The sequence below is a fragment of the Lissotriton vulgaris genome, unplaced genomic scaffold (genome assembly GCF_964263255.1).
Source record: "Lissotriton vulgaris unplaced genomic scaffold, aLisVul1.2 SCAFFOLD_461, whole genome shotgun sequence".
NCBI classification, from domain to species: Eukaryota; Metazoa; Chordata; class Amphibia; order Caudata; family Salamandridae; genus Lissotriton; species Lissotriton vulgaris.
The window spans coordinates 98,831-121,743 of record NW_028254792.1 but is presented as its reverse complement, the minus strand read 5'-3'; the positions used below and the strand labels follow the sequence as shown (position 1 = coordinate 121,743).

Genomic DNA, 22,913 nt, shown 5'->3' with positions numbered 1-22,913 from the left:
TGGTCATTGTTGTTTGCATAACTTTATGAGTGGAGGGCGACCTGTTTCTTTCCTTTCCCTCTATGTTCCTAATTGTGTGCCTGCTACACTGTGCCTGCATGGGAAGTGGGGACCCATCGGTACCCCCATTGGCCCGATTCGGAAGGCCCTGGGTGTAGGGGGGCCTGCTACTGGCCCCCAAAGTCAGATTCCGTCAGCCATGTCAGAACTATTGATTTGGAAAGACTGTCCGAAACTGACATCCTAATCGCTCGGCTCGAACCGTGGTCGGTAGACCACTACGATTCGGCTTCTAACGATTAGGTTACTCCCAATGCCTTAAAGAACTGAGTGGGACAGTCTGAATGCTTTACAACCATTGTGATTGGTCGTTCAGAAAAGTGTTTGAGTCGGTGTTAGAAGGTGGTTCTGACACTCTGGGCTGACCGGATTTTTTGCTTTTTGAGCACCTAATTGTTGAGCTTTTACTGTGGGGGAGCTTCATAAGTTGGGACTCACCCACAGTGAACTCATAATGAAAGAGACTGCATGGGGATTTTACTGATGTCCCACTGGCTTGACTAGGCCACTGCGCAGCGGCCTGAGTAAGGGACACCGGGATGGTTACATGCAGACACAGTTGTACAAGCATGTGCACCTGTGTAAGGGCTGCGCAGGGGAGATACCTAGTGGGCAGCCCAGGAGCAGCTACAAAGTAAATGGTGTGACAGTACTTATGCAGAATTGGGTGGTGACATGGAATAGGCTTTATACACTGGGAAGGAACATGCCAAGGAAAGTCAGTGTGTTTTACTGTTTTTCACTTCATTATTCACCCATTTGCATGTGGAGCCCATGGGCTAGAGTAACTTTCATATGGCCTACAGATTCTAGACACGCACTAAAGTCCACTGTAACGGATGTGAGAAGGTGTATTCTGCAGAGTCCAAAGTCATATTTGCACTGCTTTTGTGTCATCCAGAAATGCCATATTTCTCTGAGTCAGCCATAACCAGGGCCTGGCTGAGGGCTGACCTCCGCAGGAGGGATTGATAACCTTTCTTCCACAAGCTAAGGCCTCCTCTCCACGAAGAGAAGATGGATGGGGCTACAGGCTCATCCATCAGCACTGGGTGCCAGGCACCAGGCTGCACAAGGAGGGAAGGCAGCGAGGGAGGAAGGGGCTTTTCCCGAGACCATGTGGTCAGAGACCCTGGACGACGCCATCTTGAACCAACCCAGAGGCCTGGGCAGGAAGGAGGGAGCAGGGGCAGTGAAGTGATGTGTCGCTGTTTGATAGGACAAACAGAGACTTCCTGCCAGCTCCCTACTCAACATTTAAAAAGTGCTTGCACAGGAAGAGAAGCTCTCTCTGGGGTGTGGTCTTCTGAGGCAGAAGGTTCTTGAGCCTGGCGCATTGGGCAGTTGGAAGGAGGAACCACCCAAAAGCCCCCAGGGTCCTGTACAGCGCCAGGAGGAGAGTCCAGGAGCAGTGCGCAGAAGCAGGGGCCTCAGCGCAGGAAGAAGAAAGGCCTAGGAGGAGAGCAGGCGAAAGGAAGGCGCAGGGAGCCAGTGAAGACAGCTCCCTGCTGAATCACCTCTCAGAGACACAGAGGGCAAAGGAGAGTGCCCCTAGTGGCTGGGGAACGCCACCGGGAGCAAGAAGAGGCCAAAAGCAAGAAGAAACCTCTGGGGGCTGATATATGCCCCCCAGAAGGTGAGCAACCGACGACAAAGTGCATGGGGCTCTGCCGCCGGTTCAGAAAATGCCCCCGGGGTGAGTCAGGTCCCAGGGGCTGCCTCCACAAGAAGAAAAGTCGGGGAGCACGACAAAAATACCCTCCTCAGGGAGCCAGGAACCCACCCAGGCCCCGGCCGAAACTGGAGGCAGGAGAATGCCATCATGTCCCCCTGGGAATGGGAGGAGGGGCCCAGGATCCCAACTCCGAGCCCTGTGTGAGATGAGGAGGCAGGGAGCTCCGTCTCTCCCCCGGGAAGCTGGAGGAGCCGGTGAAGATCCGAGCGTCTGCCCGCCGGGGCGGGTTAACTAGAAGAGGAAGCCGGCACCCGCTGCAGCACGCAAGGGTGCTGGCCAAGCAGGGAGCCGGCAGGGGCAACCGGGGGTGGGCTCCCTGAACTACCCTCCACTGGGCAGGCATGTGGCAGTCATGGGTGGGACCGGGACTCCGGAACAGCAAGAAAGTGTGGCGAAGGCCCGGGTGGGACCGGGCCCCCTAAAGTTGGCAAAGGCGGCCGGGGGTGGGCTCCCAGATCCGTTACACTCACCTGAGGGTCCAGGTGGGACAGGACCCTCCAACGAGGGATGCCACGGCCAGAGGCCCACATCGCTGTTCTCCCCGAAGCAGCAGGAGAGCCGCTGTTATAATATGCATAGAAAGGAGTCTGAAGCGCCACATAATGCCTTGCAAGGCATAAGGGACAACCACCGTTTTTGGTGCCTGGTGGCCCCCAGAAGAGAGGGGACACCCACAGTTGTGAAAGAGGCGCCGGGGGAGCTGCTGGAGAAGCGCAGTCTCCCCCTCAGCACGAAGAGAAATTCTTCTCTAGGTCACATGGGGACTTGAAAAGCATAACCCCTCAAGGATTCAGCCCGCGTTTTAACTCCTCTTAGGCTGAAACCTTCGTTCTACAGCTGGAGGAGGGTTGAGAAGTGAATCGAGGAGTGAAAGGCTGATTTGGGGATGTCTGGAGAAAGGCATCCCCTGGAGGTGAAGAGGTGTAATTGCACCCACAGTGCATTTAATAATGTTATTTATTTTAGAGGGTCTGAAGGTCACATGTGTAATGTGTAGTGCCTGTGTAAGGTGATGTCATAGGCAAAGTGGGGTTATGTTGTCAGACATTCCTGCTGTGTCTGGCTGTATATGCGTAATCCTGTGAGTTCGTCGGTGATGCATTTAGGGGCTGTAATTGCAATGCATTCTAATGATCCACAAATGTGATGCTTAAACATGTATTCTTGCTGCTGCACTTAGGTGAAGAACCCAGATTGCTAGCCCTTAAGATGTAGAGGTGTATACTTCATAGTCAGTAGGAAATGCTCAGCCAGGGCTATGTGTTACCAAGGCAGGGTTACCTATTTTAAATGCTTGCTGAGGCAATGGGATGGATCGCCACTGGGATGGTGCCAGTGCACAGGGCCCTCGCTTCAGTTTATGTTCAACTAACTGCATTGGAAGCAAGATGATGTGCATATACAGGAGTGGTGGTACAAGACCCCATCCCCCTACGGGAGGGGTGGAGATGTTATGCAATATCACAAAGTAATTCCAACAGCTTATGTATATTTGTAAATTGGTGCATAGTATTGAGTAGTGTGTGTGTTTAATAAATGTACTCTTACTTTTATAAAGCAAAGTACAGACTGGACAATCAATTATTGAGTGTTACTAGCCCACACCACCTCCCTTGAGTAAGCCTCAGACTGCTCTGCAACGCTACCCTCTGAAAGTCAGGCGCTACAATTGGATGTTTGGTTTCCATTGAAGGACAAATGTAGTCATGGTATTTGTGCAGTCCTCACAGATACTGCTTCGTTTTCCAACAGTCGGTCTGAAAGGCGGGTTCCAAATCGGATTTGGGCAAATCAAATGCCGTTGTGTGCCTTTTCGTACCACATCGTAGTCAAACCCTTAGTCTGGGAAAAAATGTTAGCTGTTTTTTCTTCTGACTTTCCTGTTCTAGGATGCGTATTTCACTCCCACATTGTCTGTTTGTGTCACAGATCTTAAAATGTAGTAAAAAATGCAACAGGGAATTTGTCAAAATGTTTGGAATGTAAATTATCTGATTCCAATGGAACTCTGATTCCACAGGAAAAAAATCAATGTTTTCATAACTCTCTTTATAACTTTGTGAGACCATGATCAGTCTGTGAGTGTAGATGGTCAGGGCTTAATCATCTACTGAGGCAGATGGTATTACCAGCAGTAGCTACATTCAGTCGTAGCTACAGGCAGAACATTTGAGGCCAGTAGGTATAGATAATTACTACTGGTGGTACAGGCCCCAGGTGAATTATGTAATCTCACTGTAATGGTAACACACACTTTCTCCCTTTGTGAACATCAGTTAAGACAGTCTCTGAGTCCAGGGGTTTTTCACTCTGAACTTTTAGCCATTAGTGTAGAGACTCTGCCCAGACCCTAAACTAATCTGAATTGAGTTAGTATTGCCAGCCGAAGGGGGAACGTGTCTAAAGTTCCTAGCATCCATTGAAAAGGGCCAAGGGTGGTAGGTGGATAAGGCACCAGACAAACTTTAGAATGGACCAGTTCAAGTAGTAGGTGGTCAAGGTGAGAACAATGGATATTCAGAATTTGGACTGAAACCCACAGTGGGCTCCCCAGAGATGAGAAACGTTATAGGCCAGTAGCTTTCAAATGGGTGGTCAAGATAGAATTTGTTTGAGCCATCTCCAGTTTTGACGGCAACAACTGGTTCACACCATCAATTGGGGATTCACCAGTTTAGGGTTGGAGTCCTTGCCCACCTTTAAATGTGAATTCCCCAGGAACTGTGCTTCATAGAGTGCTGTTTGGATTAGTTGCGGAATCATGTCAATCAGCTGCAGGTAACTGTACAGAGAAGACTAAAATCGGTGCATTGTGGATCTCGCCTACTAGTGTCTTACATGCAGGACTCACTGACTGCTTGTGCTTTTCTCTCAGTCCAGGGCAGCACCTTTGCTCTTTTAGTTCAGGCTGTGTGGCCCCTCCCCAGATACAGCACATCCAGGGAACTAGCTCTAGATCCCCAAGCTGTCCATATAAACATTGAATACTGTAGGGTGCATCTTACTTGGCGGGAAGGGGACAGCATCAGATGCTCAAGGGGGATATGGGTTGAAGCGGCACAGGGGAGACTTTCAGAGATGAGTCTCTTGCCCGTTTCTCACAACCCTTCTTTCTCAGGCAGAGAGCGGGCCTTCCATCAGGTGAACGTGGATGACTAGGTCTAGTCTGCTCTCAAGTCTAAGGTAATGCTCAGATCTATCTGGCCCTGTATTTGGTCCAATGGAACTAAATAAGTTTGGTTAGAAGACAGAACCGTTTTTATGACTTTTTGTTGCAATGAAATGTAATGAATGATCTGTTACAGGACACGACCAGGGTGTTTGGGCCGCCATGTATTTACTTTAATCAGATCTTGACCAGATATACAATGTGAAGCAATAGCTATTCAAAGAAGCACTATAGAGACCAATTACAAGCCTGGTGGCAAATGGCTTTTTGTTTGTCCCTCCTTCTGGAGGTACTAATACCTGGTGCATCAGTAACACCCAGAGGTGGAAATAGCACCCCACTCCACATTTATGGGGTAAAATATATGGAAACTATAGTTTCTGCACTAATCCAAGTTTTCGCTTGGTATTTCTCACAAGCAGGCAAAATCTCTGGATAATCACTCCTAAATCTCAAAATTAATGTGAATCTCGTAATCCCGAAGGGGTTGGTAACTCTTTTCAACAGACCCATTGGATTACAGCAGCACTCCATTGAGTCTCTGTTAGGGTTTTTCTCTGGGTCCTGTTTCACTCTGATTGCTGGGCTTTGCCATTGGCGGGTACTGTAATTTACCACTCATGTCACTGATCCCTAGAACTACATCACTCCATGTGGGGAAGTCACTGCCTTTGTATTCCTGATTCTCCTAGGGCATCAAGCACAAGGGATCAAGGCACGTGTCATATGTTTGTTGTAGCTTGGACACTTTGCAACCACACACAATAGAGCCTGGAGTGCTGCGATGCATGTGGCTTTTGTCGTAGTTTCGAACCTGCCCTGGTTGGCTCGGAAAGGTTCAGTGTAGGCTACTGAAATGTTGCACACCTGCCACTTAGCAACAGATAGCTACTCATGCTACCTTAGTCATCACAGGATGAAGATACCTGTCAGGTTGGTTGTAGCCAGCTGGGCTCCACATTTAAGGGGCTTCTGTGCAGGCTTTCTTCTTGAGCTATACACCACAGTTGGGCATTGTATTGCTTCTCACCTTTGCTGGGAAGTTCAGCCGCTTTTTTTCAATCAGGACACGGCAACATGGCATCTCCATAGGGAGACTAGGCCAGCAACTTCAAATTTCTAGAATTAGTAGGCTGCCTTTCTCAGATGGTGTATCAACACTTCTAGAGAAGTCCTGCCAAATGCAGATTATGGGCTTTGGATGGATAGTATGTATTCTGGGCCAGGCACGAATATGGAATGTTTAAAATCCATATATTTTCAAACACCCTGTGCAAAAGATGGTCCTGACTGCAGCATAGGGGCAAGCACCATATGATTGAAGGGGGTGTTGATTTCAGAGGCAATTGCTATTCACTTTGGTTGCAAGGGCATTTTGGGTGTACTTCTTGTCCATTTCAGTTGGGGTGGCAAAAATAAAACTGGAGCATTCCCAATGACCCAAAGTTGTCCTGTTACAAGGGGAGAATGTTACAGAGCAGACTAGAAAAAACACAGATGAGGGCTAGACCTATTCAGCTGTACATGGAGTCTCATGCTTAGAGACACCACATGGAACAAGCATTGGTAAATGTATTAGGTTTGGGATTGTTAATATGTTAAAAAGTGTGGGAGCAGTATAAGTGTAGGGAGAATGGTGTGAGTGCTCTCTGTGCAGGGTGAGTGGTGCATGAACGAAGAACTATGGTCATGTGAGTTGAGGAAGTATTCGGATTTGTATACCCTATAACATTATACATTGTAACATGGTCATCTACCTCACCCTATAATGTAGGGAACAAGAATGTGATATTGGAGGAGTGGGGGGCATGGCCCTTTAGTCACACAGTGTAATGTCTAGTCATATCCAGGAAAGATGCCAGGAACACAGAGTTCTGCGTGTTAGGAAGAAAAGAGCAGACACTTAGTCACATGAATATTCCCAGAGTTCTCTCCAAAAAGGTAATGGTTGCCAAATTACTCACTTTGTCAATGCTGCTGTGTCACAAGTTGGCACAGGTAGGTACTTTTGACAAATAGGGACCCTTGCCGCTAGTCAGGATAAGGGGATTACACTCCTAAAATAACCCATGTTCACCCCCTTGGTAGTGTGGCACGAGCAAACAGGCTTATCTCAGAGGCAGTGTGTTAAGCATTTGTGACCACATACAGTAACTCAGTGATAACACTACAGATAGACACTACACAAAGATTCTTATATCAAAAATAAGTATACTTTATATAGAGTTACCACAAGACCATAAACGACAAAAATACACAATACTGTTACTTTAAAATGGTAGATTTAAGCTTAGTTCAGTTCAGTACTTAGATGCGACACTTTGTGTCAATGTACCTTAGGTTGCATTGCGCTACCACGACAAGCAATGTCGCAGCGAGGGAAATGCGGCAAAGTTCAGGTGCAAAGAAATAAACACGTGAAGATCTGCCAGATGCGGCACGCTTCTCGGGGATGCGAGTAGTTCTCGGTTCGATTTGTGGACTGCAGCGGTGAAACCCTTGTTCCGCAATGCGACGGCAGCAGCTCCAGCGTCGACACTCTTCTCCCACGATGCGTGAACGTTCCGCACGATGCGACAACTACAGCGGCGACATCCACGATGCGACGGCAGCTGCTCCGACGGCGGCGCGCTTCTCGGGGGATGCGAGGTGCTCTTCTTTGATGCGGTGCAGTGCGACAGTTCCAGCGGAGACACCCTCCTTCGGAGTTGCGAAAGCAGGCGCAGCGATGGCGACACGCTCCGACCTCGTTGTGAGATTCTTCTCTTGATGCGGTGCAATGCGACAGCTACAGCGGCGACACCCTCCTACGGAGTTGCGACGGCAGCAGCAGCAACGGCGACATGCTTCCTCTTTGTTGCGGCACGCTTCTCTCCGATGCAGTGCAGTGCGACAGTGCCAGCAGTGACACCCTCCTTCGGAGTTACGATGGCAGGCCCAGCGACACGATTTGTTCTTGTTGAGTCGCGCTTACAGCTCCTTGCGACACGCAGTTCCTCAGAAGGCCCAAAACAGCAGCAGGCACTTCCAAAAAAACTCTGGGGAGCTGGGGGTTGAAGTCTGTTGTCTCTGAGACTGCAGCAGGAGGCAAACTCTTTTCCAAGCCCTTGCAGATCCTTCATAATTTGAAAACAAAATACACAAAGCTCCTTTCTCCTTCCTATGGCAGTAGTAAGGCATCCACTGCAGCACTTCAGCTTGGGAATACTCTCCCCTCAGTTTCTTCAGGTTCCTCTCCTCAGTAAAGGTTTCTTCTTGTAGTCCAAAAGTGATCTAATTTCATGGGATCAGGGTCAGAAACGTCAGCCGCACCCCAGGAGGTGGAGCCAGCATTGTTGAAGGCAGACACAGCCCTATTCAAGGTTCAGGTGCAACTACACCCTCCCATCTAGATTCAGAACTCTCTATTCACCACTGGGCTGACTCATCCTGTCTCTTGGAATTCCCCAGTCCTGTCACTCACAAAACCAGACAAAGGAATACACACCCTAGCAGAGGCAGGCTTGAAAGGTTTGGAAAGCAAATACCTACTCTCTAAAAGTGGTATTTGCAAACACAGAATATTAAAATCAACTTCACTAAAAGATGTATTTTATTATTCTGAGTCCAGGCATACTAAACTCGAATTTCTACCATGTTTTCTGAGTCTGTTAGAATTATAAGCATGTAATAATCTAACAGCCCATTCTGGCCTATGGAGAACAGGTAGCCTTGCAATAGTGAAAAAAGAAAATGGCTCTAATTCACTATTAGGACATGCCACACACATCAGGGCTTGTCCTACCTTATACTTACAATGCACCCTCCCCTTAGACCTACCATAGGGGTGACTGATATGAAGAGAAGGGAAGGTTTAGGGACTGGCAAGTGGGTGCACTTGCCCAGTCAGCATGCCAGTACCAGACTGCACGCAGGTTCTGCAATGGCAGACCTTAGACACATTTTACACGACTGCTTCTGTGGGTGGCACAACCAGTGCTGCAAGCCTACCAGCAGCATTTGGATTTATACGCCCTGTGCACACTTAGTGCACTGTACTAGAGTCTGACAAGTAAACCAAACATCCAATCTTGGAATCACCAAACAATACATTAATTTACAACAGGGAGTACTCGTACTGTGGCACTGGACAGCAGTGGCACAGTGCCCAAAGCATCTAACACCAGCAAAAATACATGAGGCAACAGCAAAAATGGAAGTGAGACCCACGCCAATGGTGCTAAGTCTAACACCAGCAAAAACACATGAGGCAACAGCAAAAATGGAAGCGAGACCCACACCAATGGTGCCAGGTCTAACACCAGCAAAAACCATGGATAGATTTGTCTGTCATACAACTTTTCAGTGAAGAAAACCTCAATTGGCCCGTCGAAGAGCTGCTCATAATATGTATTTGTCCCCATACCCGGGGCCTAATATATACAGAAACACAACCGCAAAGAATATAGATTGACTAATCACAGTATATAAATAGGAAGAGTGCTTTGAAGTGCTAAAAACTGATGATGTGTTTGTACGAGTAGGTCTGTAGGCAGTGAACCTAAGCGGCAATAATGCATTCAGTGAGGCTGCCTTGTGAGCGATGCAAATCACTGCCTGCAGCCTGCATGCCTTCTGAACAGAACCGATAATATTTATTCATTTTTCGAGATTTATATTGTGCAAACTTGACTCGTGGGTATCAGAGCGCTTTACAGAGTATGCAATAGCAAACTTTATAAACAATACACAAGGAAAATAATTTGAAAAAATAGGCATACATGGTAATAATATATAAACAATGGTGGAACAGATGGGCGATACAGTTCAGAGGTTGTGATGAAAGGTTATTTCAAAAGTTAGGGGAGTACACAGCAAATTTTAGAGGTAGAGTGTTCAAGCTCATTGAGGTTGATGAGGGAAGTGCATGAGGGGAGTCAGTGTGCTGCTGTTAGTGAGAAGCACTAATGCCCAAGGGTAAAAATATTGCAGAGCTCTTTGAGAGACACTCTGCTTCTGGTAAAATCCACTGCAGATCACAGTGAGGGGCATTCAGTTACCTGGTGTGTGTCACTGCAGACCAGTGAGGGATATGGTGCTTCCTGGTGTGAGTCACTGCAGATCTCAGTGAGGGACATGCTGCTTTCTGGTGTGTGATAGTGCAGATCTGAGTGAGGGACATGTTGCTTCCTGGTGTAGGACACTGCAGACCTCAGTGAGGGACATGCTGCTTCCTGGTATGGGGAAGAGCAGACCTCAATGAGGGACATGCTGCTTCCTGGTATGGGGAAGAGCAGACCTCCATGAGGGACATGCTGCTTCCTGGTGTTGGACAGTGTAGACCTCAATGAGGGACATGCTGCTTCCTTGTGTGGGACAGTGCAGACCTCATTGAGGGACATGTTGCTTCCTGGTGTGGGACAGTGCAGACCTCAATGAGGGACATGCTTCTATCTGTGTGGGACAGTGCAGACCTCAGTGAGGGGCATGCTACTACCTGGTGTAGGACAGTGCAGATCCGAATGAGGGACATGTTGCTTCCTGGTGTTGGACAGTGAAGACCTCAGTGAGGGACATGCTGCTTCCTCGTATGGGGAAGAGCAGACCTCAATGAGGGACATGCTGCTTTCTGGTGTTGAACAGTGCAGATCTCCGTGAGGGGCATGCTGCTTCCTGGTGTTGGGCAGTGTAGACCTCAATGAGGGGCATGCTGCTTCCTGGTGTGGGGCAGTGTAGACCTCGATGAGTGACATGCTGCTTCCTGGTGTGGGGCAGTGTAGACCTCAATGAGAGACATTCTGCTTCCTGGTGTGAGACAGTGCAGACCTCAATGAGGAACATGCTGCTATCTGATGTGGGACAATGCAGATCTCAGTGAGGGATATGGTGCTTCCTCGTGTGGGGAAGAGCAGACCTCAATGAGGGACATGCTGCTTCCTGGTGTGAGTCAGTGCAGACCTCAATGAGGGACATGCTGCTTCCTGGTGTGAGACAGTGCAGACCTCAATGAGGGACAAGCTGCTATCTGGTGTGGGACAGTGCAGACCTCAGTGAGGGATATGGTCCTTCCTCGTGTTGGACAGTGCAGACCTCAGTGAGGGACATGTTGCTTCCTGGTGTAGGACAGTGCAGACCTCAGTGAGGAGCATGCTGCTTCCTGGTGTAGGACAGTGCAGATCTGAGTGAGGGACATATTGCTTCCTGGTGTAGGACAGTGCAGACCTCAGTGAGGGACATGCTGCTTCCTGGTATGGGGAAGAGCAGACCTCAATGAGGGACATGCTGCTTCCTGGTGTTGGACAGTGGAGATCCGAGTGAGGACATGTTGCTTCCTGGTGTGTGTCACTGCAGACCCCAGTGAGGGATATGGTGCTTCCTAGTGTGTGACAGTGCAGACCTCAATGAGGGACATGCTGCTTTCTGGTGTGGGACAGTGCAGATCTCAGTGAGGGATATGCTGCTTCCTGGTGTAGGACAGTGGAGATCCGAGTGAGGGACATGTTGCTTCCTGGTGTGGGACAGTGCAGACTACAGTGAGGGACATGCTGCTTACTGGTGTAGGACAGTGCAGACCTCAGTGAGGGACATGCTGTTTCCTGGTGTAGGACAGTGCAGGTCAGAGTGAGGGACATGTTGCTTACTAGCTGTAGGACAGTGCAGACTTCAGTGAGGGACATGCTGTTTCCTGGTGTGCTACAGAGCAGACCTCTGTGAGGTAATATGAGAGATATAACAATCCTTGTTTTTCTGCCAAGTGTGAATATTTTCGAAGCATCAGGTAATTACCTGGACATGAGAGCATGAGGCCCTCGTCAGTATCAGACTCTACTATGGAAACGCCTTCTACGTGGGAGCCCCGGCCAAGCTCATCAAACGACTGCAACGGATTCAAAACACCTCTGCACGTCTGATCCTCGACGTACCACGCCACTACCACATCACACCCCACCTGAGAATCCTGCACTGGCTCCCCGTCAACAAGAGGATCACCTTCATGCTCCTCATCCACGCACACAAGGCACTCTACAAGACCGGCCCAGCCTACCTCAACAGACGACTCTTCTTCTACATCCCCAACTGCCAGCTTCGCTCCGCCGACCTCGCCCTCGCCACCAACCGTCGCATCCGAAGAACAACCACCAGCGGCAGATACTTCTCCCACCTCGCCACCAAGACCTTGAACACCCTCCCACTGAGCCTACGACAGACCCAAGACCTGCTGACCTTCAGGAGGATACTTAAGACCTGGCTGTTTGATCAGATGCGGCCCCCACCTCCCCCCCAAGCGCCTTGAGACCCTAACAGGTAAGTAGTGCGCTCTACAAATTCTTGATTGATTGATTGATTGATTGATAATCCTTGACTGTCTGCCTTGTGTGAATATTTCATTGAATGAGACGCAATACTGAGGAGCGATAAGCAATTGACCATCTCCTTTTAGCTACTACTCAAGAGTTGAAAGAGAGCCTGCATAGTATTTCTTGACAGATGTTTTACATTCCACAAGGGCATCAGAACAGAGTGGAAGTAATGATTTCCTATCAACTGTTCTTAAGTGAAAGACACACAGTTGATGGACAGAATGCAACATAAACCAAAAGATTCTCCCCCAGTCAAGAGATCTGGGTTAAATCCATCATTCTTTTTCTCACCATGCCACCCCAGTTATGCCCTGACCATATGCAAATCAGTCCTGACCCTGGACTCATAGGAATAGTCCATCCCGAACTGCCAAGCCAGGTCCTTCCCGGTCCGGAAACGAGCATCATAGGACTGGTTTCGGGGTTTCACAACTCAGCCAGGAAAGCTTGAATCCAGTGCCAAGAAGAGCCTGGGACCCACGTCTGGACATACCTAGAGCACTTAGAGCGAGAAAGCAAAAGACACACAGTTGATGGACAGAATGCAGAACAAATCAAAACATTAATCCCCTTTCAAGAGATCATGCTTTTGCTCACTATGCCACACCAGTTTAAACCTGGCCATATACAAATCAGACTTGTACCTGTGACTCATGGGAACAACCAGCCCGAACTGCCAAGCCAGGTCCTCCCTGGACCGGAAACAAGCAACCTAGAACCAGTTTCGGTATTTCATCCCTCATCAACTAGGATAGCTTGACTCCAGTGGCAAGATGAGCCTAGGACCCACGTCTGGACATACCTAGCGCACTTAGGGCGAGAAAGCAAAAGACATACAGTTGATTGACGGAATGCAGAATGCCTCATCGCAGCCACCGATGACATCCGAGCCCTGCTCGACAACGGAGAAACGGCGGCCCTCACCCTCCAGGACTTCTCTGCGGTATTCGACACTGTCTGCCACCGCACTCTAGTGCAGCACCTCAGCAACGTCGGAATCCAGGAGAAGGCACTGGATTGGATCATCTCCTTCCTCGCCGGGAGGACACAGAGATTCCGTCTAACCCCGTTCAGATCAGAAGCCACCGAAGTCATCTGTGGCGTTCCTCAGGGCTCCTCGCTCAGCCCCACCCTCTTCAATGTCTACATGAGCCCCCTGGCGGCCATCGCACGCCAACACAACCACAACATCATCTCCTACGCCGACGACAATCAGCTGATCCTCTCCCTCACCAAGGACCCCGCCACCGCCAGAGCCAACCTACACGAAGGGATGACAGACGTAGCCGAGTGGATGACGACCACCTGCCTGAAACTGAACTCAGACAAGACGGAAGTTCTCATCCTGGGCTCCTCACCCTCCGCCTGGGACGACTCCTGGTGGCCCCCCGCCCAGTGCAGCGCACCCAAACCGACAGACCACGCACGTAACCTAGGCTTCATCCTGGACTACTCCCTCTCCATGACCAGACAAGTCAACGCCGTCTCCTCGTCTTGCTTCAATATCCTGCGCATGCTACGTAAGATCTTCCGGTGGATTCCCAACCGAGACCAGGAAGACGGGCACCCAGGCCCTCGTCACCAGCCGACTTGACTACGGCAACGCCCTCTACGCCGGAACCACTGCCAAGCTCCAGAAGAGACTCCAGCGGATCCAGAACGCCTCAGCAAGACTCATCCTCAACATCCCCCGACACAGCCATATCTTCCGGACACCTGAGAGACCTGCACTGGCTCCCGGTCAACAAGAGAATCACCTTCCGTCTCCTCAACCACGCTCACAAAGCCCTACACAACCAAGGCCCAAGATACCTCAACAGCCGCCTCAACTTCTACACTCCCACCCGCCAGCTTTGGTCGACCAGCCACGCCCTCACCGCCGTCCCCCACATCCGAATAGCCACAACAGGAGGAAGGTCCTTCTCCTACCTGGCCGCCAAGACTTGGAACTCCCTCCCGACCCACCTCCGCCTGACCCAAGACCACCTTGCCTCCAGGAAGTAGCTCAAGACCTGGCTGTTCGAGCAGTAGCGGACCCCCTCTCCCCAGCGCCTTGAGACCCTCCGGGTGAGTAGTGTGCTATATAAATGTTTTTGATTGATTGATTGATTGCAGAACAAATCAGAACATTCACCCCCAGGCAAGAGATCTGGGTTAAATCCATCATTTTTTTGCTCACTATGCCACACAGTTTAGACCAGCCACATGCAAATCAGTCTTGACCCTGTGCCTCATGGGAACTGTCCAGCCCGAACTGCCAAACCAGGTCCTCCCTGGACCAGAAACAAGCATCCTAGTACTAGTTTCGAAATTTCACAACTCATCAGCCAGGATAGCTTGAATCCAGGGGCAAAGTGAGCCCGGGACCCACGTCTGGGCATATCTAGCGCCCTTAGGGCGAGAAAGCAAAAAATACACAGGTGATGGACGGAATGCAGAAAAAATCAAAACATTCACCCCCAGTCAAGGGATCTGGATTAAATCCATCATTCTTTTGCTCGCATGCAACCCCAGTTTAGACCTGGCTGTATGCAAATATGTCTTGGCAGGATAAGCCCAGATGTGGGTCCCTTGCTCTCTTTGCCACTGGAATCAAGCTAGCCTGGCTAATGAGGGCTGGTAGCCCGAAACTGTTCCCAGGATGCTTGTTTCCAGTCCAGGGAAGACATGGCTTGGCAGTTCGGGATGGACTGTTTCCATGAGGTACAAGGTCAAGACTGATTTGCATATGGCTGTGTCTGAACTGGGGTGGTGAAGTGAGCTAAAGAACGATGATGGATTCACGAGTGTGCATGCATATATGAACCTACCACCCAAATTCGAGAATGGGTTGTGAAAGTAACAAGTAACAGAGATTAAGACCTCTTGACGTGGTCAAGGATGAGAAGCAGACCAACCATTCATTGAGACAGAGTTTGCTGACAGAAAGACCAGTTGGGGTAACAACCCCAAAAGTACTTGCACAATGGGGAGGATGGATAAACGTCGTAAACCTTCCTCCAAAGGGTTATTGCTATGATATCTAATTCTAAGTTAAGGAATCTGCGGCTAGATGTCTCTGTCAGATGGACAATTTACTTACCTTCGGTAACGATACATCAATCAATCAATCAATCAGAGTACTTGTAGAGCGCGCTACTTACCCATGAGGGTCATCTGGTAGAGACATAGTCTAGCCACAGATTGCTTAACACCCATCCATGTTTCCTACTGTTCGAGGACTTTTTCAGGTTGGGTTGTTACGCTAACTGGTCTTTCTGCCAGTGATCTCTATCTCAATTAATGGTAGATCTGCTTCACATCCTTGACCACGTCAGGAGGTCTTATTCTGTGTTACTTGTTACTCTAGCCACCCATTCTCAAATTTTGGGTGGTAGCTTCATATATGCATGATCACTTTTGCACCCTTCCAGTGTGGGGGTGGTGGGTGTCTCTTTGCCTGTGACACTGTCAATGGATCATCTTTGGTGTGTATTGTTGAACACTCTCTGTTGTTGCAAGATTGTTGACATTTACCGTGCCATTCCTATCAATTACTGCTTGTCTCATATGAGGTTATGATTCTTCCCTTATGTAGGACTTTTCTGTGGGGTGTGAACCCGCTTCAATTTCATTCTTGGCTATTTTTACTAAATCCATTTCTGATATTTCACACCTTTTGTTTCAAATACTTTTTGATCTATTTGGCACATTTTTCCCAAATCCAGTTTTAGTAGTGGCTCCGCGTTCTGGTGCGGAATAGTTTCACAGCAGAAAACTGACATCAGTGCGCAGGGAGGGACTTATGTGGCTCCACTGTATATCCGTGGACGACGTCAGGACGGCGTCAGGGCTAAGCCATGCAACGCCGAACTCTATCGTGCAGAGGTACTGCTGAAAGATCTCTGGATCACGACTGTCGCCTGGGGGAATTCTAAGTTAAGAAATCTGTGGCTAGATGTCTCTATCAGATCATGTCCTTTACATGTGCATTTTTGTGTCAATCCTGAGATTGTGTCGGTGGCAGTGTTCTCTCTAGCCTTGACTATGGCATTACTTTGTACCTTGGACTTCTTGAATCCTTGATTACTAGGCTGTAGAGAATTCGGAAAATGGCTGTCAACATCTTGGTGGCTCGAACAAACAAATCATGTGCTTCCGGTGAATTAAGGAACTCTCTTTAAGACTCTGTGCAATATTTATAGAGCATCCTACAATTCCAGCCATTCTTTCTAACACAATTACCAGCCCTATGTACTCAATTGAGGCTTCTCGCATCTGGTGAGTTGAGCCTTCTTAAAATCCTATGGGGCAGATTTACAATCCCCTTGCGCCTCATTTACGCCGCCGTTGCGTCACTTTTGTGATGCAGCGGCGGCGCAAATCCTGCGCCATGATGCGGAGTACTTACAACATGACGCATCTGGGAGATGCGTCACGTTGTAAAGTCCTGCGCCACATGTAGGCGTTCCTGCGCAGGGGGGGGCGTTCCGGCGCGGGAACGCCTCCTAAAAGTGGCTGAGCGAAATCTACAAGATTTCACTCAGTCACTTTTAGGCCCATGCTGTGTCAAAACCCTGCGCCTGCCTGAAGCAGGCGTAAGGATTGACATAGCATTAACTAGATTGGGCCCCCAGAGCATTGCTGGAGCTGCGTCGCGCTTGCGACGCAACTCCAGCAATGCGCCACTTTTTTGGTACAGATGCGTCACACATCTGTGCCGTTTTTGCCCCATGGTGTGCCGTATTGTAAATGCGGCGCATCCATGATGGCGGAGCTGTGGCGCACAATAACTGGCGCATCCCTGCTGATTTGCAGAATGCACCAGTTATTGTAAATCTGCCCCTATGCTACGAGTGTGCTTGATATAGAATAGAGCCAAATCAGGGAATTGTTTGCTGCCTGAACTCTTTTCCACTGATTCCCTTCTAAAAAGCAATGAAAACTCAGCTCTTCTGCTAATTCTCTTTCTCTTTTCCTGCAGTGGTGTGTTTGGGTCCCGTAGCTCTTGACTCCCTCTTGCAAAGGTATGCAGTTGTGATAGTGGCACTCTGTTAACAGATAAGGCGTTGCTGTCCTTTATCTCCCACATTGTTTCTCTCTAAAATGCCACAGGCTGAGGGTATATACCCTAAGGGACTCGCATGCCTCCGAAATAAGAACAAAGCACGGTGACATTATTCATAGTAAAAAAGAACAGCACCAAACTCAGGGAGAGGAAGCTCCCTCTGAGGTCTTACTCTGTAACACAAGGGGCATATTATCAACGGCCAGCCATAATTATCGCTGGCCGTGCTAAGTGATATTTTTATTATCGCTGGCTATCTCTGGAATTTATCGCTCTGGTAGTGCGTTACTAACAACGTGTTACTCCAGGACGATAAAAATTCCGGATATAGCGAGGTTATTTCCGTTTTGCAGGGAACATTGTTGGTTTTCCAGCGATGTTTCCTGCAAAACAGCGATAACCTTGCTGATACGACCCACATTGGTCGTATCAGCATAATCCACCCCATTGTTAGGGATAGGTAAGTCTGCATTTTAGCAGACGTTAGTTTTTTGAGAAAACAGCAGTTCTCTGCAAAAACTAATGTGTGCTAAAATGCTGGGGCAGCCTTGTAAATATGAGATGTGAACATCAGCGATATTTGCAAGTTGTCCATCCGGGATACGCCCAGTGACGCCCACTTTGCATCTCATTAGAGATGCAAAGGGAGGCGTTGGGAAAAAGGGTGTTAACATGCAATTATGCATGTTAGCACCCTCTTGTAAATAGGGTGAATGTTTTAGCCGCTTTTTTGTCTTTTTTTGCCAAAAAAGCGGAGATAAAGCCCTTGTAAATATACCTCTTGGCGTTCTTCTTAGGGAGTCGAACTTATTGCCGGGTGGTTCTGCTGGCCCCAGTGAAGCAGACCTTTAGGGTACAGGGCTGGAATGTGTAATTTGAAATTAGCTTTGTCCTATATCCTGCCTAAGGAAGGGAAATATATTTGTTTGCAAATAAATTTGGGTAGGAATTCTTTGCTGGAGAACTACGGGTACGTGCGCCTCTTTCTTGGGAAATAATTATGGTTGAAGTATGCCTACTTTCTGAAAAGAAGTTGTTGCTCAGTACAGTAGTCTGGTTAGGAAATGTGATGTTCCATGTGCATGTCCAAGCAGCGTGTGCCGCTTTATAGACTTAGCAGGAATTTCAGAGGCAGTCAGGTTGGTTTAGAGAGTTTAACCTTAATAGAGATAAAAACAGTATGGGGCAAATTTACAAGCCCCTTGCGTCACTGTTGCGCTGTCGTTGCGTCACATTTGCCACGCCTCAGTGGCATAAGAGTTGCAACTTCTTTACAACGTGACGCATCTAGGAAGATGCGTCACGTTGTAAAGCCCTGCTTCAGGTAGATTTCACTGCGTGACTTTTAGGACGCAACTGCGTCAAAACCTAACGCCTGCTTGAAGCAGGCGTAAGTAGTGACGCAGTGTATTGGGAATAGGCTGCAACAACAACTGCTAGAGTTGTGTCATGCTTGCGACACGACTCCAGCAATGCGTGACTTTCCGTCAACAGATGCGTCAGAATTTCTTACGCATCAGTCAATCCTTGCGCCATGGTACACTGTATTGTAAATAGGGCGTATCCATGGTGACCAAGGGTTATGCATGGTGGCGCAGGGAAAGTGACGCATCTTCTCAGTTACATCACTTTCTTGTAAATCTGCCCCTATGGATTTGGAATAGTGCTTATGACCCCTTCATTAACTGATTGTGTGATCTCACCATCACAAGCGTCCGCCAACCCTCCACATTCTTTGGTGGAAGAATTATTATCCCGTTGTTGATAGAGAGCACACTGGCAATGCACCGCTTGTGTTAACCAGCTTTAGATCAATGGATAGAAAATGCTTTGGTTCCCTCGTGCCAGTGCCAACGAGTCTTCTCTGCATTCTTGTTCCATTGCAGGATGGTGATGAATCCATTTACTTATCTACCAATCACTCTCCTCACTCTCTTTGTCTTTCTGTTCCTTAGGTGGTAGTGATGAATGGCTGTGGATCACTCTTTTCGGCGTTGGCTTCAGTTCTCTGTGATCCTGGGGGTAAGGCAGGAGTGTTTTCTGCTGGTACCAATACATGACTGTGTTTGTAGTGCACAAACTGCATTTTAAGTGCTATGCAAATAAGACTTTGTGAGTGGTCTTGCAGACAGATGTGTAAATTTGTGAAAATGTATAAATTCAGGTGGTACGAAAACAACAATGGCTTCAGATTGCTGAAGTTATCTACTGATTTTGCCGAAACACTGATTGCATCTGATTAATGGTTTATCAGTTAGTGATTAATATGTATGAATATACAACACAGACCTCTAGTTTTGTAATGCAGGAAGCAAAGTTATAGTGGTCACTGTAAAAGTAAAACTGTTGAACATAGTATCACTAAGGCTTTCTGCTGCATTGGCACTCACACACTCTTGGTGGGGGAGAGGACCTCTTAAAAACAACAGTAAAGGGAGGCATGGCTTCAAGCCCAGAAAAGAAGGCCACTTGAAGTGCAAACTCCGGCAGCCGGGGGAGATTGATTTTTTAAATTTATTTAATACGATTTTACATAGTGCAAACTTTATTCGAAGGTATCAGAGCGCTTAACAAAAGGGACGAACCCTCCCCCAGGACGCCTGATAGTGTCAGGCAGTGATTCTTTCCTCGAGCCACTGAGTAAGTTCTGTGACTTTTTTCTACGTCCAATAGTCACGAAAACCCACACTTACCTGAGGGACTCTACAGAGGTCCTCAATCAGATCGAAAATTTTGCAGAACCAGCAAGAATCACCCTTTTGGTCACCTCAGACGTCGAAGCACTCTACACTAACATCCCCCAGGACGCTACACTGGAGGTGGTGGAGACATGCTATAGAACATTGACCCGTGGTCATATGACACACCAGTCTTATTTATCTGTGATTGTGCCTCATTGGCCCTCAAGGAAATCTTTTTTGCTTACCAAAAACAACTGTATCACCAAATCCAAGGGACCAGCATGGGAAGCACATTTGCGCCAAGTCTAGCCTGTCTGTACAAGGCGAATTCATTCTGGGCAAAAACAACCCCTACAGAGAGCAAATAATGATTTAGCAAAGTAATATTGATGATATTCTGCTCTTCTGGGAGCGGAGATAGAGACCAGTGCACAACATTTTGTGAATGGCTGAACACCCTTGACCCTTTTATAAGATTGACCAGGACAATATCAAAGGAGAACGTCGCATTCTTGGGCCTCTGGATTACTATGCATGAAGGAACATTGTTTACAACAAATTACAAAAAAACAATAGACCACAATATTATGCGAGAGTCACCACCACCCCAAAGCACTCAGGGACAATTTCCGGTGGGGCAGTTTTTGCGAATTTGAGAAACAATCTACTATTTTGTCAAACAACCTGATGGCTTGTAACTACCCATAAGGGACTAAACAATAAGCACATCAACAGGCTAGGAATAATCACAGGGAAGCCCTGTTAGTAGTGAAGAAGAAGTCCCAATATGGATCACTCACATGTGTAACCAGATTTACTCCTAACTCCAACCAAATCCAAAAACTGATTAAAAAGCATTGGAACATTCTAGAGACTGGAGCATTCATACCTAGTCCAACTTCTCTGTTCTTCTTCAAACAAGCAAAGAACTTTAAGGACTTCTTGGTTCATACACAACCTACACTATCTAACACCACTCAACCTACATTGTGACATCTAGCGCATTACCACAAGCTATTACCATTCCGAAGTGTTTTGGTGTTTGCATTCCGATATTTGAGAAAAAAGGCAACACACACTGGTGTCAAATGGTATTGTGATCGAGATCATACACCCCAGACCAACGCAGATCACAATACACTGTTCAGCACAGGCTGTACATATACACCCCTAGTCATCATATGTGACTAAAGACTTATGGTATTCAAAGCATAAAATGCATCCAAGCACGAATTATACCGGAAAACCCCTGGGAAGACATTACATCCTTGCGAGCCATCTCTGTCCTTTTTCCCCCCCAAAAACAACTTTTTTGTTTGCTTCACATTTAAAAGATTAATAATTTTTTTTGATCACTTTTAATTAGGTTTCATAATTATTATTTATTGTTTTGAGTCCAGCCATTTCATATGCGCGTTCCACTAATGACACATGCCCCCTATTAGTATCAAGAGCATACTTGTGATACTGGGTCATGCACTCAATGATTCCAACATGGCCGACAGCTTTAGTACGTTTGATCAGCTAGACTCATTATAGTAGTTGACTACCTCTACGAGACCATGCCCCAGGCTCAGTCCCAAAAACTTCCCTGAGTACACTGTTTTAACCTGGCGACCGGTGTGGTTCATTTCTCTAGCTTCAAACCAGTGGCAGGGCAGGTATTGAGCCATTATGAAGGGGAGCACTTGTGAGTATTCCTCTGCTGACTCTCAATCAGGAACACAGTTACGTCCAGCATCGCGTTGGGCTCATGTCTATAACCATTGTCCCACAGATATCCCCCTACGATGCCGCAGGGATTCACCGTGGAGGCACTCCATTCTATTGGGAGGAGTAATTTGTATGAATGTTTTGAATAAGTGTGTTTCCTCACAGAGACATTGAGTAATGTATTGGTATATCTGATAAAGAGTGGTTTGCACTATCAAGCAGTGTAATGAACTGCCTAAGTAAACCATTACAACCACACCTCCTTGTTTAAACTTATCGATGGTTCTATGTACACAACGGAATCGGTGGCCACCATGATTCAAACAAGTGGGTTTAAATGAATCACAAGGGGAAAGCATGAGGTGCACACACGAGGCCAGTGCATAGGACCTCCCCACGTACTATAGACAATGACATTAGTATACTGTCACACATGCAAATATGGCACTATGACAATGTCAAGGGTACATAATCCTGCACTTGCCACAACAAGATGCATGTCGTAACCTAATACGCAGCTGCTGTAATTAAGTTAGTTGTGGATAATAATGTATTCATTGCTACTTTTGTATGTCTCTATATTTTTGTGCTCCACTCCTGTTGTCTTTCTCCATCAGGTAATAACTGGAACACGATTCAGATGTTCCCATGGACGCTATGATGTATTCTCACCTTAACAGAGGTATCATGGTGTTATTTTTCCCTGCTCCTATTTTCATTCACGAACCCACATTGCACGGTCCTGACGAAGTGCACTAGGATCCATTACGGACCTTTTTCCTAGCGCACAACATGTTGACCAAATTACACATTCATAAACACAAACGGGCACTGAGAGCAGCAGAGTAACACTCTGCCTCTACTATATTTGTTACTAGAGGTGCTCCTTCTCCCCTAAACACATTATTTTACGTTTACCACACGGACCTACGAATAAAATTGACTTCAGGGTACCGGGGGTAATTTTAATACACCTACACTCATCCCTTTTCGGCCCACACAACCGCATGCACAACTGCAGCGTCTCCTAAAAAGTTTTCCGACAAAGAGCCCTCGCGCGGGGCCCGTGGAGGGCAGCAGCGCCACCCCCACGAGGAGCGACGCCCGATGATGAAGTATGACACTTCATCCGGTTTGTACCTTATATAGAGACAACCACTGTTTTCTT

General features: G+C 47.7%; 1 protein-coding gene across 1 annotated transcript in view; it reads left to right on the top strand.

Annotated features, from left to right (window-relative positions):
- LOC147659413 (1-aminocyclopropane-1-carboxylate synthase-like protein 1) overlaps positions 1-22,913 on the top strand; it is a gene marked incomplete at its 3' end in the record, with an annotated part of 274,136 nt that overhangs the window by 163,705 nt on the left and 87,518 nt on the right. The window contains exon 5 of the mRNA XM_086951761.1: positions 19,307-19,373. Within this exon, the coding sequence (XP_086807887.1) occupies positions 19,307-19,373 (67 nt within the window). The remainder of the gene's footprint in view (positions 1-19,306; positions 19,374-22,913) is intronic.